Source organism: Coenobita brevimanus, chromosome 93 (genome assembly GCF_032717465.1).
Source record: "Coenobita brevimanus isolate Jiangsu-jjx chromosome 93, ASM3271746v2, whole genome shotgun sequence".
Lineage (NCBI taxonomy): Eukaryota > Metazoa > Arthropoda > Malacostraca > Decapoda > Coenobitidae > Coenobita > Coenobita brevimanus.
This window is the reverse complement of record NC_137046.1, coordinates 14,397,884-14,416,254: the sequence shown is the minus strand read 5'-3', so window position 1 is coordinate 14,416,254 and position 18,371 is coordinate 14,397,884. Positions and strand designations below refer to the sequence as shown.

General features: G+C 41.0%; 1 protein-coding gene across 1 annotated transcript in view; it reads right to left on the bottom strand.

The window, feature by feature from the left end:
• The window catches only part of LOC145412368 (uncharacterized), a 417,977-nt gene that overhangs the window by 347,624 nt on the left and 51,982 nt on the right, over positions 1-18,371 (bottom strand). Inside the window, exon 3 of the mRNA XM_080282257.1 lies at positions 10,837-11,024. Within this exon, the coding sequence (XP_080138383.1) occupies positions 10,837-11,024 (188 nt within the window). The remainder of the gene's footprint in view (positions 1-10,836; positions 11,025-18,371) is intronic.

Below are 18,371 nucleotides of genomic sequence, written 5' to 3'. Positions count from 1 at the left end.
ACAGAAGCTTTGTTGTTCCAGGTTTCTATGAAAAGAGGTCATGATGGAAGATACCTGGTTTCTTAAAGACTATATGAACTGTAGTGATAGTGGTGGTGGTGCTTTTCTTAATGTAGGAGTAGAAAGACTCGAGTAGCTAGCATGCATAGAGGTGACAGTCTGCATGAAAAGCTTAGTCATGATACTGAAACTAGATATAAGTCTCACAGAAAATGTGCATCCTTTTACACATCCAAGTATCACATAAAGCGCCATTTATCTAAACAGCAAGATGAGGAACTCAGTAATATACCAGAGGCCAAAAGAAGTCGTCGTTCAGATGAGCCTACATTTATTTTTAAGGAACACTGCGTATTCTGTGGGGAAAAATGCTTTGAGTTAGACCCAAAAAATCCAAGTAGGTGGCGGCGTGTTGTGTTAAATGTCAAACTGCTGATCATGGATACTCAGAAATATCATTCAAAGATGTACTTACAGGTAGGATACGTGCAGGGCATGTCAAAGTTGACAGGGCTGTTGAATTGGGAGCAGCTTTGATGAAAACATTTGAGTAAGGATGGCCACAGCGTTTTCACAAACCACTCACAAGACCAGTTGTGCTCATGTCAACTTCAAGAAAAAAAATTAATGTGGACAATATATCTGTGTATGATACCACATTGATCTATTCAAGAGTGCTTTGTCTTCAAACCTCTAGGAACATCAACATGAGAGATGTTCTCTCTTATGAGCTGGCTGCATTTCCACCCTCAATATTCCAGGAAAAGGCAGCTGATATGAGGCTGTCACCTTCTAAAGCCACCCTGAAAGCCAAATTCCAAGTGGAAGTATCTGATCGCAGAACGGTCCAAGCTGATGCTATAATACTTGATGGGTGTGGAATTCTCTGGGTTTCAAATGGCCAAGCAAAGTTGTCATAGAAGATTATATACTAAAGTTTGTGCAGTACATATGTCTTTCTCCTTTAGCAGCAAACACACATTTGATCTTTGACAGATATCACAGTGGAAACATAAAAGAGGCAACAGGAGCAGCTAGAGCTGGGAAGGAAGCAAGTAGCATAGATGCCACAGACTGTCATTGGCAACACCCCTGCAACCAAAGAAGGTCTGCTTATCTGTTACACACAAGAAATCCCAGGTGATGAATCTCATTTGTGAGTATCTGTGTGAGCACACTGATCTACTGCCACACAGTGACAAATACCTTGTGATTACAGGTAAGGAACCAATACTAGTAGAGCTTTGTAATGGAATCAGAAGAAGCAGGCCTGACTTGTGCACTACACGTGAGGAAGCTGATGTTATTGTGGTGGAGCAAGCTGTCCATTTGGCAAGGTCAGGAAGACACAGCATTAGAACTGTTGCTGATGACACAGACATATTTGCCCTGCTATGCCACTTCTATAAGCAAGAAAATCTTGCCTGTAATATGGTAATGGTTGGAACAAGCTGTTCACGATCAAGTACAGATATCAAAGCAACAGCTGAGCAAAATCAAGATGTTCTCAACAGTCTGTTACCTGCCCATGTTCTTACAGGATGAGACAATGTTTCATATTTATGGGGTATTGGTAAAGGAGCAATGATAAAGGCAATAAAGAGTGGGAAGACACTAGATTAGGGTGGCAACAAGAAGAGCTGACTGGTGTTACTGCTGAAGCCACAAAATTCATTGCAACATGTTATGGTTTTCCAGATGAAAACAACATGACATCTTTAAGATATACTGTTTGGCAAGCAAAGATGGGCAATCTTCGGCTCACCACAGCACCAGAACTAAAAGCTTTGCCACCAACAACAGAAGCATTTGAAGAACATGTTTGCAGAGCCCATTTACAGGCAGCAATATGGAAAAGCTCCCTTGATCCAGAGCCACCAGAAATGAACCCTCTTCATTATGGATGGACCAAGGATCCTGATTCAAACATGTTGGTTCGAATTGGTTTGCCACCTGATGTTTCTCCTGTACCACTTGATATCCTAAAACTAATCAAGTGTGAGTGTCAATCCCGCATCCCATGTCCAACTGCCCGTTGCAGTTGTGCTGCAGCACAACTTTCTTGCTCACTCTTTTGTGCGTGCTGTGGAACTGACTGCCACAATCCTCAAAGTAAATCAAGAGTGTCAGTTGAAGAAGAGGAAAGTATGGAGGAAAGTATTGACATGGAAATAAGAGACACCTAATATATTAATTGTAAATGTGTTTAGTTTATCAGTGTTTTTTTATACTTATAAGCAACATATATTTTTTATGTAAAGCATTTTGATCAATTTTGAAGGGCATAATTGGTCTAACATTCTGATATAAGAGATATGAACATTATACTTGTGAAAAAGATTATCGTTTAAATATGTTTATTGGAATAGACATGTAAATATTTAAAAATGTTTACTGACAGAAAGACCTAATTCTCCATCCTTTCCCTGTATAGTTTGTTAAGAAAATGAAATATTGTGGTAATACCTGGTGATAGTCTAACAGGGTACGGTAATCACATTTGGTGCCTTTTTTAAGCAATTATAATTAGTTGAGTAGTTTTTCTTTTCACAATTTACACATATAGAATATACTGTGTTATGCCTAGAATTTCTTGAAATAATTCTACAATTAAATAATGTAGTATTAGTAAAACTAGTGACAATAGTATCGTAATAAAATATTCTAATTTTTCATTTTTTCGGGCGGCCATTTTGGATTTCGGGCCATATAACAAAATGCTCAAGTGTGCCAAGTGGGTGCAATTTCTTAATATTCATTAGTAGGGACCAATGTACCAAAAAATGCAATAAAACTTTGTATATGTCTCGGAACAAGGTTCGGTTAAATTCCTCCAGACTATAAGGAATAATCTTCATAATGCCTAGGGAACAGAGACCATTCTGCTAACTGCCAAGCCAAGAAAGGGGTGTAACCATCCCTTTCATAGTCAAAGTACCACTTCAAAATCCCATTTGTCCTGCACTCCCTCTTCATTTATTTAATCTCATTCCATTTCAAAGCCGGTGCCATGTATTTATCAATATCCTAGGATGTACTGGGAAACGTAACCAGATACTAGGTCCTAGTTGCCATGCTAGGACATGGGTCATCTTTAAAGTTTATGCAATCTGCCAGAATCTAGTGGTTCGCATCAAAATTGCGATGAAGGAATAAATTACTGTATTCTGAACGTCCTTCAAAATTATTCAAATAATCTTGTAAGTAAAAACATTTTTGGCCACTGTGACCCTAGGGTTGCTCTAAACGAACAGACCATTCCAACGAAGGCACAACGTCAGGAGGGGAGGATTCTTTTGACACATCTGTCACGAATCAAATTCGCGACATTTCCCTTTTGTGAAAAACACGAACTATTAGTGGAAAACTCACTGTGTATCGCTCAGTTAACCGTTTCTCTCTCCACTTCGGTGGTATACTTTTCAAAACATTCGTCACTGTTTCAAAAGTGACCGATTTAATGCACGTCACTAAGTGCTCTACTGAGCGATACTATTGTTTCTTTATTGTTCGCCCCTGCTTGCCTCGACCGTTAAAAAATGCGGCCTATTACTCCCCTTTTCTTTCCCACGACTGACTTAGTCGAGTGTTTGTTGTGACGGAGAGAGGTCCTGTGCTCCAGCAGTGGAGAGTAGAGAGAAGTCAGCTAGCACCCAAACTCCACTAGACCACGGTTCCCCAGTGCTCCCACCTTAGTGGTGATACACAGCATTCATCGACCAGTATATCCTTTTCGTTTTTCTACTCTTAAGAGTTTAGTTAAGGTGTTTTTCCTAGATGTAAGAATTTAGCTCTTGTGTGAGTGAGTGAGTGCGATCTCATTAATCTGATTTTGAATTGTAACGTTAAATTTATTTTTGTAATCAATAAATTTAACAGTTCTTTTGCTTGAGCTTAATGTAATGTAAATTCTTGTTTCATTTCTCCGCAGTTAAGCTTATTTCTCTTATAGCTCCTAGCTTGCATAAACGTTTGCCTTTCATAACTGGTACTTAGGCCAGTCTTGTGTATTAAACTTAAAATCCGTTGTGCCTCCCAGGAGTTAAGCATCAGCAAGAACCTGATACTATTGTTAGTATTAGTTATTTATTGTCAGGGGTGAAGTAACTTTCTCCAGAGGCTACAGTACTAATAAACAGCAATTGAGTGATTAGTCTCTGCTGTGTACTGTCGAGAAAGTTTATAAATTCTCGTTCTTAGAGAATCGTTGCTTGATTTAGCAAGACAATCATTGTCCCTGCTCTTTAATATTATTGAATATTATTATCAATTAAATAATATTTAGCATTTATTATAAAAACCCCGTGATATTTAAAAAAAAAAAAACGTGACAATTGGCTACCTCATTCCAGGATATTAGCTCCTAGCTCTAAAGCTATTCACGAGATAGTGCTCAATCGTTCATATTTAGGTATTTATAATTAAAGTTTATAGGCACAAGTTTACTGGTGTTTACCGTTAATTTAGCAAGTGAATTTTTGCTTTATCAGTCCATAGAGTACTTAACTCTATTTAGTTTATTCTTGGTAACGCCAGACGATTTTATTCGCTCCTGGGAAGTCGCCGTACCCATTGTGTTTATTATTGAGTCTTCCCAGTCATTTGCATTTTTGCTCTAATTTTTGCCAGTTAACTAGATAAGACTGGTCACCACTAGCTTGTGTCTGTATTCTTTACTTGTGTTTATTAGTATTCGTCGCTAAGCAGTCAGTACTCAGTTTTGGTTTATTTAGTAAATTAGCACCATGGCTACCACCATATTTTTACAGGAAGCCAAAGATATGGGTCTTACAGACCCAACCGAAATTAAAGAGTATATACTCTCACGGCATAATCAGGAGCAGCAGCATGAGAATGATGCCCGTGAAGAGCGTAAGATTCAGCGCGAATACGAGCGAGAACAGCGCGAACAACCTGAAAGACAGCGTGCATATGAACAAGAGCAGCGTGAGAAAGAGCGTGAATACGAGCGCGAACAACATGAACGTGAGCGAGAACAGCGCGAACACGAGCAGAAACAGCGCGAACTCGACTTAGAACACGTGCGGGAACAATGTGAATATGAACATGCCGAACGTGAGGCATGAGAAAAACATGAACTTGAAGTGCTGAAGCTCAAGCGAGATTCCTTGGCTTCAGACACATCTGGTGCAGTTGGTTCAAGCTCCACGAGCGTTCTCCCTGCACATGTCCTGGCGACCCCACGCATCAAACTTCCTTCATACAAGGAAGGCGAGCGAATCGAGCCGTACATAGCTCGTTTTGAGGACATGGCAGACATGTATCAACTGGATGAGGCAGCTAAGCGGCTTCAGTTTCTTAGCCTATTTGAGGGCCCTGCCCTCGATATTCTCCACAGAATTCGTGGAGACAATCTCACATATGAGATGATGAAAGCTGCACTCATTAAGGCGTATGGTCTCACAGTAGACGACGCCAAAGTTCAGTTCATGCGAGCTCGTCTCCAAGACAAGGAGACAGCTGTTCAGTTCCTTGATCGTCTCACAGCTTACTTAAATGAGTGGATGGAGAAAGATGAAACTCCTTCCACGCGTGAGGGGATAATTGACCTTATGCTGCATACACAGCTAGAGAGGTCGTGGCCTGCTGAGCTCATAGCACAGCTTAAGATCTGCCAGGTGAAAGATGCCAGCCAAATGGCAGAAAAGGCTGACGCATTCTTTACTGCATACGGGTATCAAACTCGTAAGCAAAACTCCTGGAACAGAAAACCTGATAAGTCTGGGAAGCCATCTCAGACTGAACCCCAGCAACAAGGCCATTCTCAGAATAATGGCCAAGGTCCAAAACCGCAGTGGAAGGACCAGGGGCAAAACACTCAGAAACCTGAGTGGAAGAGGTACAACAAGTACCCTAACCAGCAGCAGTATCAGCCACGCAACCGACCATCGGGACAAACTTTTTCACCACCAGCTCAAAAGAGGCAGGAAGCGAATGCAGCCTTCATTCCTCAGCAGCAGCACGGTGGTCACGTCCCTACCAGTAGGGGTACTTCCCCACAGTTCACTAGTCCCTCAGTGACAGTGAACCCCCCTCCACAGATGGCCAATGTTCCATCTTCCCAATATAATTCACAAGGCACAATGTTTGCCGCATCAATTCAGCAGCCTCATGAGGGGCTAGCTGCTTCCTCCACAGGCCCTCCCACAGGTGACAGTACTTTCCTTGTTCAGCCAGGGTTTGTGGGAGTCATTCTTGTGAAGGTCCTGAGAGATAATGGTTCCTCAGGTTGCTATGTCAAGCAGATTTTAGTTCGGCCTGAGCAGTATACAGGTCGACAGATCCATGCAAACCTTATTGATGGATCAGTGAGATTGTTCCCTGAGGCATGTATCCAGGTGGCATCTCCATTTTATACTGGTACGACACTTGCAGTTGTCATGCCAGAACCTCTATTTGACCTCATCATCGGCAACATTTCCGGAGTCAAGGATAGTTGCACCGAACATGATGCTACTCAGACTTCGGCTGCTGCGGTAACACACATGGTTGAGGCTCCAGACTGTGTCACCCCAGTGATCATTGAATCCCCGCAAGATCTGATGTGTAGTCAACTTGTTGTACAAGAACAACATTCTGACCCGACACTTGTTACCGTGCGGAACAAACAAAAGGGTCGAGTGATTAAGTATTCACGGGGAGGTCGAGCCAAGTTCCTTCGCAAACAAGGACGGCTCTACCGTGAGTCACGAACACCCGAGGGCGAGGTTCGACTGCAGTTTGTCGTTCCCGCCAAGTACCGCCTAGCAGTGTTACAATGGGGTCATTGTTCAGCCTCAGGAGGTCACATGGGCAAAAGGAAGACCCAGGGCTATATCCGAGCTGACTTTTTCTGGCCAGGGATGGGACGAGACATAGATAGTTTTGTCCGTTCCTGCAGTGTGTGTCAAAGTAACACCACTAATCAGGGACATGTCCTTCCTGTGCCGTTCTTAACCACACCTGTAATCTCTGAGACAGTTGAGAGACAGGGTAGTGGTGAAGTGGGTGCAGACCTGACGTCTCGCCCATTGGCCCCACAGGACACAGTATGTCCAGGGCCTGTACATACATATTATGTACCGTAGGTTAAGGGGGAAGTTGAGAGAGAACTCCGCAGAGGAGACTCGAGGCTATGGAAGACCCGAGTTTGCACAAGGATTCTCAGCTCCCTGATACTAATATAAGCACTGTAAGTTAAGGGGGAAGTTCGAGAGAGAACTCCGCAGAGGCGACTCGAGGCTATGGAAGACCCAAGTTTGCACAAGGATTCTCAGCTCCCCTATATTAATATAAGTACTGTAGGTTAAGGGGGAAGATCGAGAGAGAACTCCGCAGAGGCGACTCGAGGCTATGGAAGACCCGAGTTTGCACAAGGATTCTCAGCTCCCCAATACTAATATAAGTACTGTAGGTTAAGGGGGAAGTGAGAACTCCGCAGAGGCGACTTGAGGCTATGGAAGACCCGAGTTTGCACAAGGATTCTCAGCTTCCCGATATTAATATAAGTACTGTAGGTTAAGGCACAGGTTGAGGACCCGTGTGCAGTTCGAGGCTATGGAAGACCCGAGTTTGCACAAGGATTCTCAACTTGCTGACAGTAATCGTGTGCTATAATTAATGGCGACCTCGAATGTACAAAGCTTAGGCTGTCACTTGTATTTTTCAGCCAGAGCATACTTTTCGTAGCATGTACTGATTGCTAGGCAGAGAGAGTAATTGTAACTTAATAAGAATTTTGTCTCATTGACACTTTTGATGCTCCACCTTAATTGGTTTTGCAGGTACAGCAATGGGTGTAGCAGTTTTGCTGTGCGGGCCAGCTGATCGTCTGCCGCACGCTGCCGCCTCTTCTCTGCCTTCGTCGTCACCATATTATTTACTGTCATTTTACACGTAGGTACAGTTACACTACAACTGTCACACCTACACCGTGTATTACATACACCACGCTACACAACAATTAGTTGTCAGTGTAAATGTAGCGAATTTTCGCTCATTTTGACCTGAGTACAGGATTTTCACCGTCGTCACGGAGTTTTTCCCTCAAGCTTGCTTCTATTAATGTAAATACGAGGTTTTTTCGCTCACTGGCGACTGCGACTTTCTCCTGTAGCAGGATAGCACACACACCACAGTGTGAATCTTGTGTGACTGAGTTAGGATGTGTACATATATATATATATATATATATATATATATATATATATATATATATATATATACACAAATTTTTTCCCATAGGGAAAAAATTTAATTTTGTAGGGGCGTAATGTCACGAATCAAATTCGTGACATTTCCCTTTTGTGAAAAACACGAACTATTAGTGGAAAACTCACTGTGTATCGCTCAGTTAACTGTTTCTCTCCCCACTTCGGTGGTATACTTTTCAAAACATTCATCACTGTTTCAAAAGTGACCGATTTAATGCACGTCACTAAGTGCTCTACTGAGCGATACTATTGTTTCTTTATTGTTCGCCCCTGCTTGCCTTGTCCGTTAAAAAATGCGGCTTATTGCTCCCCTTTTCTTTCCCACGACTGACTTAGTCGAGTGTTTGTTGTGACGGAGAGAGGTCCTGTGCTCCAGCAGTGGAGAGTAGAGAGAGGTCAGCTAGCACCCAAACTCCACTAGACCACGGTTCCCCAGTGCTCCCACCTTAGTGGTGATACACAGCATTCATCGACCAGTATTTCTTTTCGTTTTTCTACTCTTAAGAGTTTAGTTATGGTGTTTTTCCTAGATGTAAGAATTTAGCTCTTGTATGAGTGAGTGCGATCTCATTAATTTGATTTTGAATTGTAACGTTAAATTTATTTTTGTAATCAATAAATTTAACAGTTCTTTTGCTTGAGCTTAATGTAATGTAAACTCTTGTTTCATTTCTCCACAGTTAAGCTTATTTCTCTTATAGCTCCTAGCTTGCATAAACGTTTGCCTTTCATAACTGGTACTTAGGCCAGTCTTGTGTATTAAACTTAAAATCCGTTGTGCCTCCCAGGAGTTAAGCATCAGCAAGAACCTGATACTATTGTTAGTATTAGTTATTTATTGTCAGGGGTGAAGTAACTTTCTCCAGAGGCTACAGTACTAATAAACAGCAATTGAGTGATTAGTCTCTGCTGTGTACTGTCGAGAAAGTTTATAAATTCTCGTTCTTAGAGAATCGTTGCTTGATTTAGCAAGACAATCATTGTCCCTGCTCTTTAATATTATTGAATATTATTATCAATTAAATAATATTTAGCATTTATTATAAAAACCCCGTGATATTTTAAAAAAAACTGTGACAACATCAATCGGCAAAATCCATCCCTAATTGCAGCCGCAAGACGGCAAACAGACAGGCAGGCAGAGGAACGAACGGGAAAACTGTCATCCCTACTAAGGCACACGATTTCATCTTCGGGAACAAATCTAGGGACGATTACTATGTCTCACTGAGTTCGTTAGCCGTTATGGGGGCATTTACGGGTATTATCCAATCCATAACCATACGACTCAATCCAGTTAAGAGAAACGCTTTCATACAACGAGGAGGAACAAGTACCAAATCAGTATCTTACCACATTAGTAGCTAAAGACGTAATTACGCTACGCCCAAGCAATTATTTTCATCCACACGAAATTTAAGATTCAAAGGGCCAATTACCAATAATGAAGGTGGTTAGAGCAAAATCCGCTTATACAGTCTGCATTATTAATATTCCAGTAGTGGGTTGGAGCCCAGATTGTCTAAGCTTCATTAATGGGGAAACTGAGGTGTTGCCAACCATCACAAGGCACTGATAAGAGTCTTCCTAATCTGGACAGTTGTTTTTTCTCGTTACTGGATCCTACCCACCCAATTCTAAAGAGCCGAAATGTGATGATGATGATGATGATGATGATGATGAATGTGCAGTGAAAACCATATCTGTGAGCGGTGCGTGTGAGGCGCGAGATTTGCGTGCAAGTCGTGATGTGAATGGGGGTGTTGATGGGAGCAATTTACCAGGGCCAGGAAAGGGGAAAAGATAGACTCGGAGCATTAAGGTCTGAGAGTGACAAATATTCCCGTCATTTAGCGGAGTGTTCTTTCTATTTCTTTCCGCACAAACTAGACTGCAAAATATGGTGTGTGTGTGTGTGTGTGTGTGTGTGTGTGTGTGTGTGTGTGTGTGTGTGTGTGTGTGTGTGTGTGTGTGTGTGTGTGTGTGTGTGTGTGTGTGTGTGTGTGTGTGTGTGTGTGTGTGTGTGTGTGTGTGTGTGTGAGTGTGTGTGTGTGTGTGTGTGTGTGTGTGTGTGTGTGTGTGTGAGTGTGTGTGTGTGTGTGTGTTTCATTTTTTAGCAGAGAAATGTAACCTCTTGATGCGGTGTCATTCCTTGGCACCTAAGGACATATTTCCATTATCACTATTTCACGAAAAAAGCCTTAAAACACGCACGCACGCACACACACACACACACACACACACACACACACACACACACACACACACATTCTTAATCTGTTCTTCAGTAGACAGTGGCTTCTATACTCACTACAATCGTGGGTTTTTCATTGTTTTTGGTGCCAACGTGTGTGGCTTAGCAGACCAAACATGGATCCACAAACTTTGCCCCACAGGCGGTATGTCAGGTCCGGCTTTGCTGGGAGAACTCTGCTTTGATTGTGCCTCCGTTGTTTGTGCTCTTCTCTGGCCAGATTCTGAGCTCCTTTGAGATGAATGGTTCCTTTGCCACGGGGGGATCACCATCGTTTTCTCACAGAGGCATTGGTTTCCGAACCTTTTGGTATGATGTTGCATTTCCTCAGAGTTGTCCTTGTATGATCTTTATATCTCGTCTTCTGACCTCCCACACTGCGATGTGCTGCAGGGAGTTGGCCATAGAGAACCTGGCGTGGAGAGCGGTGCTCAGGCATGCAGACACGTGTCCGACCCGTTTCAGTTGTTTCTTTAGCCAGGATGGTTTCTGTGTGGTTGACTTTGCTTGCTGGAGGATAAATTTGTGAATGAGGGACTTCATCCTCCCATGTGAGCCTAGAATGCAATATAAGCATCGAATGAGAAATCAATCAGGCTGTTTGATGTGATGCTGGCAATTAGTCTAGGATTCAGCATCGTGCAAGAGGGTGGAGAGACATACAGACGTATATCCTAATACCTTCGACTCGAATCTCAAGTTGTTTTCATAAACTTTGGATCTGAGACGTCCAAAAGAGGCTGAGGACTGGTTGATTCTTCCAAGGACTTCTGCATCAATATTATGTTTATCTGTAAGCACACTCTCACACCTGTTTTACATTTTCGCCGTTTATCTACTGGGTTGTTCTTCCGATATATTATTTCTGTTTTATTGGCATTTATTCGGAGCCCCATTGCATGGCATATCTTCGAAACGATGGTGAGACTCTGTTGTAGGCTTCTGGGGAATGTGCAAAGACAGCACAGCCACCAGCGTATTGTAACTCATCCCCTGAAATACGACACTCAAAAGAACATTTATATTCAGGTCCCTAAATACACTGCTGGTGAACACTGAAGAGTTTGAAGAATCGAACTCGTTTTACTTGATATTGTAAAGAAAGGTACATCAGTGATGAGCTACAAACTTATCATTATCATCGTCATAATTATATCCACTATCATACAGTGTATGAATTGGACAGATCTTGACCTGTGTACTAATGATGCAAGACTCCAACCCTCTTCATAATTAGTTAACCAGCCAAAATCAGTTGGAGGTAGAGACAAAGGGATGAAGAGATGGTGGAGAGGATGAGAGAATTGAGAGGACGAAAGGAGATGGTAGACTAAAAGGCCTGGAACGACTAAGTATAAGATAGCAGAATGGAGGCGAAGGGACGGAAAAGGAGTAGGAAGCCAATGGTAAGAAGAGAATTTATTGGCAGTACTGAGTGAACATACAAAATTCAGGAAATACATAACAAACCCAGGAATAAATGTAAAAAAAGTATACTACAGGAATCAAAAGCGTATTGCAACTCACTATATTGTATTTAACATTCAACAGATGATTCGCCTGTAAGATGTTATTTGTAACAACCATGATGTTAACTCCTCTTAGATTACACACAAAGACGGACTTAAAATTCCTTGCAAAAAAAAAAAAAAAAACTTTCCTTCAGCACAATAATGAAATCCCTACATCTCATTTCATACTTTATGTACTGTACACATCTGGGGTGGTATGCATAAACCTCTGTAGGAGCGCCGCCTAAAGTTACTCATCAATCCCTCCCTTCTGGGAGCTAGACTTACGAGTGATGCATAATGGCACATATGTACCCTCTTAACAAGGAACTGCAAGATTTACGGCCTCGTTTTTAAAAGGCGCCAAGGGGTCATGATTCTGCAACAGATAGCCTATTCGTCTGGTGGAAAATTATTATATTAACATAAAAGATATATCATTAAAATATTTTAATCACAAAAAATAGTATTTCATACCACAAAAAAAAGTCTGTCCATAAATCATTTCAAAAGAATGTATATTTTCCAAATACCTGTATATTCCATTAGCGCCCATTGTCCTCACTAGAGGACGGAACTGGGTATTTTCAAAATTTAACAGGGAAGGGAACCCCGGGGAAGAGACCTATGAGCTTCGCGACTATGAGCCGACAGGGGGAGGGCGGTACGCCTAGCACCCTTCCACCAAAATCCCTCACCGGAACTCTGGGAGCCAATGGGATATGGATTTCTAGGTGACCGCAGACTGACCAAGTGAAAACAATAACATCATCTTAATTTGAACATCCATGCTTTGCATGGTTGCACCAATGGAGATCATCGTTTGCATGTAAATCCGGAGTTCCCCAGTAGGAGATATCTAGCAGGTACTGAATCTCTTTCCAGGAGCACATGCAGTCCACTCGCATGCAATATGTGGGCATCATGCGTAGTTCCAGTCCAGTTTGCAATTAATAATATGTACTTTGCTTCAAATACAAGTTTAGCGACAGATGGGACACTCCAACTAACAACTGATATTCAGGTTTTCATTTACAACAATAAATATTTAAATCAATCAAGATTTGAAATCTTTAAAATTATATCCCCATACACGATTTCTGTAAAACTGGTTGTAACTTGAGACTGACAGAAAATGGGACGTAGTAACTAAAATAATTCTGAGAAGTTCATACTTGTATATAGGTTACAGATTAACACTGGGTAGTTAGCTGTGCTAACCACTTGAGGCCACTGAGTTAATGCAGTGAAAGCTTTTTCCTGTTCCCATACTCATTTCGAAATCCTTGGGTCAAGTTATTGTTTTGTGGATCCCGTTTACCACACCGTTTACCCCAAGAAAACCTGCTGCAGTATGTCCTTGAATTCTGCTTGATTCCTTTGTGTTTCCCTTGGATGTATAGGGAAGCGGATAAGTTGTTTCACAATGTTTGGTTTTGATAATGAATGTACTGTTTGAGTTATGGCTTTGCTAATGGTTGGTTCTGTAGGCCCAAAATCACCAATAACTTCCTAATGTTGAATTTTACTTGATTTAGGTACCTTAATGTCAACGTCACTTACTCCATGGAGAGGCCTTTGTTACTGGATGTAGAGCAATTAGTTATGGCTTCTTTGATGAAATTCATTACAAATAACGATTCTGCAAGGAAAAACCCGTGCCTTTTGCGGAGTTCATGGTTATCATATAATTCAAGCATATTTTTTACTTCCTTGAAGCTGCATTGGCATCACTGTTGATGTTCCATCATGGTCACTAAGAGTAGGTCCTAAACATTTTAGGAGAGGTCGGTTGTTCTAGTATTCTACATACTTAAGAGTCCTCTTAACTCGGTTGGAAGTTTTATGCAATACTGTTATGGTTTAGTGCCTCCTCTTAAGAAATTTAAGACTTGCTTCTGGCTCTTAGGAGGCTTAGAAGGTTTTACGCGTATTGCCCCTTCTGTTCCTCAGATATATGAGTCCTCTTCACTCGGTGGGAGGTTTTATGCATTCCTATTACGGCATAATACCTCCTCAAGAAATTTAAGACCTGCTTCCGGCTCCTAGGAGGTTTATAAGGTTTTATGCATACTGCTCGTGAATCATATGCGAGGGAAACACCTGCTCTGAAGTAGTTTTTTGCTTGTCTGCTAAGAAGAAAATAATAGGCCTGGTGGTGATTCATACAAGGAAGAAGTCTGGCATTAGCTGGAATAGAATACTTCATTTCACCTGACAATGAGAGAGTCACTGGCTGATGCAGGGGGTGTTGCCCACGCTGGCCGGGCAACACCCCCGCTCGATCACACTGAAGATTAGTATACAATATTTTACATACCCGATACATAAACTGCATCTCTCACTGGCTATCATGTTTATTTCTCCCATAAAAATGACATGCAATCCATCCTTGGCTAACAAACGTTACTTAGTTCAGTGATTCTCAAACTTTCATGGCCATGACCCACCAAATAACGTTGGCAAGACTCGCGACCCCCACCCTACCAACGGTTCTGTTTCCCACTCCCTCCTTCCCTCTCCCTCAGCACACACACACACACACACACACACACACAACTGACCTACTGCACTGGATCGAAGCTATAAAATGTTTGATTATTCTGAGAGTCTCTCATACAAATTTACACGCAGATTTACCAGAAGTAATTCACCTGCATTAGTTATATGAATGAGCCTTTATATATATATATATATATATATATATATATATATATATATATATATATATATATAACACCTCCCTCCTCAATGTGACGCTGGGGATAGCAAGTTTGAGATTATCCTCCATACTGAGCTGTGATTTGTATTTGCTGTGGATGTCGCTGGATAGCTCTGCGCAGTTGACCCTTGTGCGGTGAGGAGCAGTCCCTTCTCCCATTAGATGTACTTGTAACAGTGTGCCAAATTATTCAATGGCTAATTTTGAGCAAAATATTTTATACCAATGCGGACCAAATTCTCAGCCGCTATTATCAGCCTCTACGGAGATAAAGTTACTGATGGCCTTATGGGTAAAGTGTCCCTCATAATTTACTTATACGGTTATCATTAATAGAGATATACCAACTGAGAATTGAATCCACATTAATGTAGTTTTTATTACTAAAAATTCGCTCAAGACTCACCCCTTGATGTTTGGTACACTTTTCTGGGAAAACCTGTTTAATATGGAGCCGTGATATATAATCATCACTTTATTTATATTTTTTTCAACACTTGCTACAGTTACCATCGAATACTAGGGTTCTGATCATTTAGGAGCCATTTTCGGAATGTTTTGAAAATATTACTAGTCAGGAATTCCGAAACTTGCTAAGAGAACACCTTACAAGAGGAAGGTTATTTTGGTATTGTACAGCATTTCGCTCAGCTGAGCGAAGTCATAGCAACTCGAACAATACATGTAGAGGCTTGTAGATCGAAACGATGTGCAGTACCACGATAGTTATCTGCTTTCAAGCTGTGTTCCTGTTCCAAAGAACTGTTGTGTGCAGCTGTATGTATGTCTTCTCCACGATCAGCTAAGTTAGTATATTAATCATTAGAGCAATATTATGAATGCATCCGGTTGGTCGTTGTGAATATTCGTAGTTACCAGTATTTAGGTATTAATTACTCGTATGTATTAATGTCTCATGAAATACGTTATTATTGTTAGCATAGTTAAAAGAAAAGTTTGATGATTTACTGCTATTTTAACTTAGGTTCGTTTGGGTCTTCTTCCCCTTGTTACTATTGCTGTTTTCATACTCGGGTGCACTGGAAGCTCAAGGGGGGTATTGTAGCGTCAGCTGTGTGTGTGTGTGTGTGTGTGTGTGTGTTTCAGAGTATAACTCCGCACTGATCAGATTTTTGCCAAACTTGGTGGAAATAGTAAGGATAAGTTAAGGGATTAAGCCAGAAAAAAAAAAAACAGGGTAAGGTCAAAGGTCGATCTCTGAACAAAATACCTATTTAGGATCAAGCTTGGCAATAGGGTGAAGGATCAGCCACCGAGTTAACGTGTTTTCCTTGAACACAGTAGATCAAAGGTTACATGGCAAGGTCAACATCAACAAATTTTATTCGACTGAGACCAAACCAGGTGGAAAGGCTTGGGATAAAGTAAGGATGAAGATATTCAGTTCTGAGAACGTTCAGTCAAAGGTCAAGGTTACAAGGCAGGATCATCTTAAACAGTTTTATGCAAATGGCTATAGACCTTACTTAGTGGAAAGACTGAAGGAAAATCAAGGACAGTGGAGTTCGATTCTCATAGCATTAAAAAATCAAGGCCACAAGGCCAGGTGGGGGACAGTGAGTACTCGGGACCTGCGACACATTTTGCTTAGAAGTCCTTTTACATATATATCGTACATACATACATACATACATACATACATACAGTCACAACAGTACAGAAGAGACGCCATTCTATTTTCCATGTATTAAAATGTAATCAACACATAACAGAGAATATACTGCTGTCATTGTATTTTCCATTTACTTACACTAAAGTTGGCAGATTTGTATTGCTCCATTATGCATGGCGTGTTCTTAAGCCAAACCGATATTTACTTATCTATTTATTTTTATATGTTGGGGCCTTAGCATCGTTAGCCTACCCTCCATGTGAATCCACTTCTTCACAGGGCAAGCCCAAATTTCATCCCATGTGAGTCTGTGTGAACATAATAAGTTGTGATCCGATTTCAAAGAAATTTTATTGAAGGGTTAAGGACCAGCAAAGAGGTCAGTCTAATGTTTTAAGACTATGTCAAAAGTCAAAGTCAAAGTGCAAGGTCAGTTTAAACATTATTATTTTATTTTTTTTTTTTTTAAGACCAAACCTGGTGCAAGTATTCAGGGTAAGGCAGGGATTTTGTGAAAACAATCAGGCAAAGATCAAGGTCACAAGGTAATATCAAAGTTCGAGCCATGTGAGTCTGCGTGAACAAAATAATCCAGTTTGATGTGATTTCTGTCAAACTTGGTGGAAGGAATGAGTGTTAACCAAGGGATGTCTACCGTTCTTGAGAATGGGTTGTACCGTAATTTAATGTTTCATGGTAAGGCAAACTTGAGAGTTTTTATCCGAATTAGACCCACCTTAGTGAAAAGGTTCAAGATATGTCAATGATGGAGACATTCGATTTTATAACAATCAGGCAAAGATTAAGGCCCCAGGACATGGTTGTATGTTCGATCCTATACTTCGATTTTATTCGGTTTTGACTGAAAAAAAAAAAAAAATAGAGAAACGATTTTGAGAGCAGTAGCTCAAAGGTCAGAGTCAAAGGCAAGGTCATTTTAAACAATTTTGTTCCGGTTTATAGAAGGGTAGAGATAAAATACAGATATGTCATTCAGTTTCGACAACAAGCGTTCGAAGGGCAAGGTCACCGCCTGGAAAAGAATAGGTCTATTATAACTTTACAGATACGTAGACTTAATGTGATGCAAAACAGCCATTACCAGCCAGACATGAAGGCTACATCACACTTAATACTGCTATGTGAAGGGATTTAGATGCTTCTTTGATATCTTCCAAATTTCTTGGACAGTTCTGGGGCTTTCTTTTTCTTTCTTTTTCTTTTCTGCTTCTGTGTGGTTGCTGATCTCCTATTGTCCAGTAATAAAAATGTACGGTTTTGAACGAAAGTTTCCTGTTATTGCAGTGTCTGACACAAAATGATTAAAGATGTGATGTGCATGACTGGAACTGGCGATTTAAAAGTTTCCTTCCCACTGTGTTTGTGACTCTTGTCGCGTGACTAACACGGTGGACTTTAGGGCAAAAAGGTCTCAAGCTTCACCCCCAGGTTGAGTGAGGAGGTCCAAAATCCACGGTACCCGTCTTTACAACTATATTTGTTCTGACCAAAACAGGAAACTTGTAAAATATAGGGCTAAATATTGAAAGGATATCGAGATTATCCAAGAAGAAATGTGGTGAAACGGGTACTTGTGAATGAATATGAAAATGAGAGGAGGCATGGAAGGCCAAATTCAAGATGAATGGATATTCTAAAAGGGCTTCTGAGGTAATGAGGTATGGAAGCTGAGGAGGCTAAATTATGAAACTTACAGAGGATCGAATTTGTTGTATGAGGTTATGTTCAGAGAAACACATGACAAAGGCTTGAATCTCTTTTTAAAGGTGACAGTGAATGGACTGACTCTGTTAACAGGTGTGTCTGAACTCCATCTAGGTTACATAGAAAAATGCAAAGCAAAATGTGTGCAGATAATTAAGCCGGTGAGACTGAGACCGGGCTACGATAACTTGAATATCTGTAGATGATTGTGTGGTCGTGGTCGCTGGGTATTCTATTATAGTTCCGTCATTTTGTGCTATCTATTATCTTATTTCTGTATCTTACCTCACTTTATCATTAAGTGGTAAAGAGT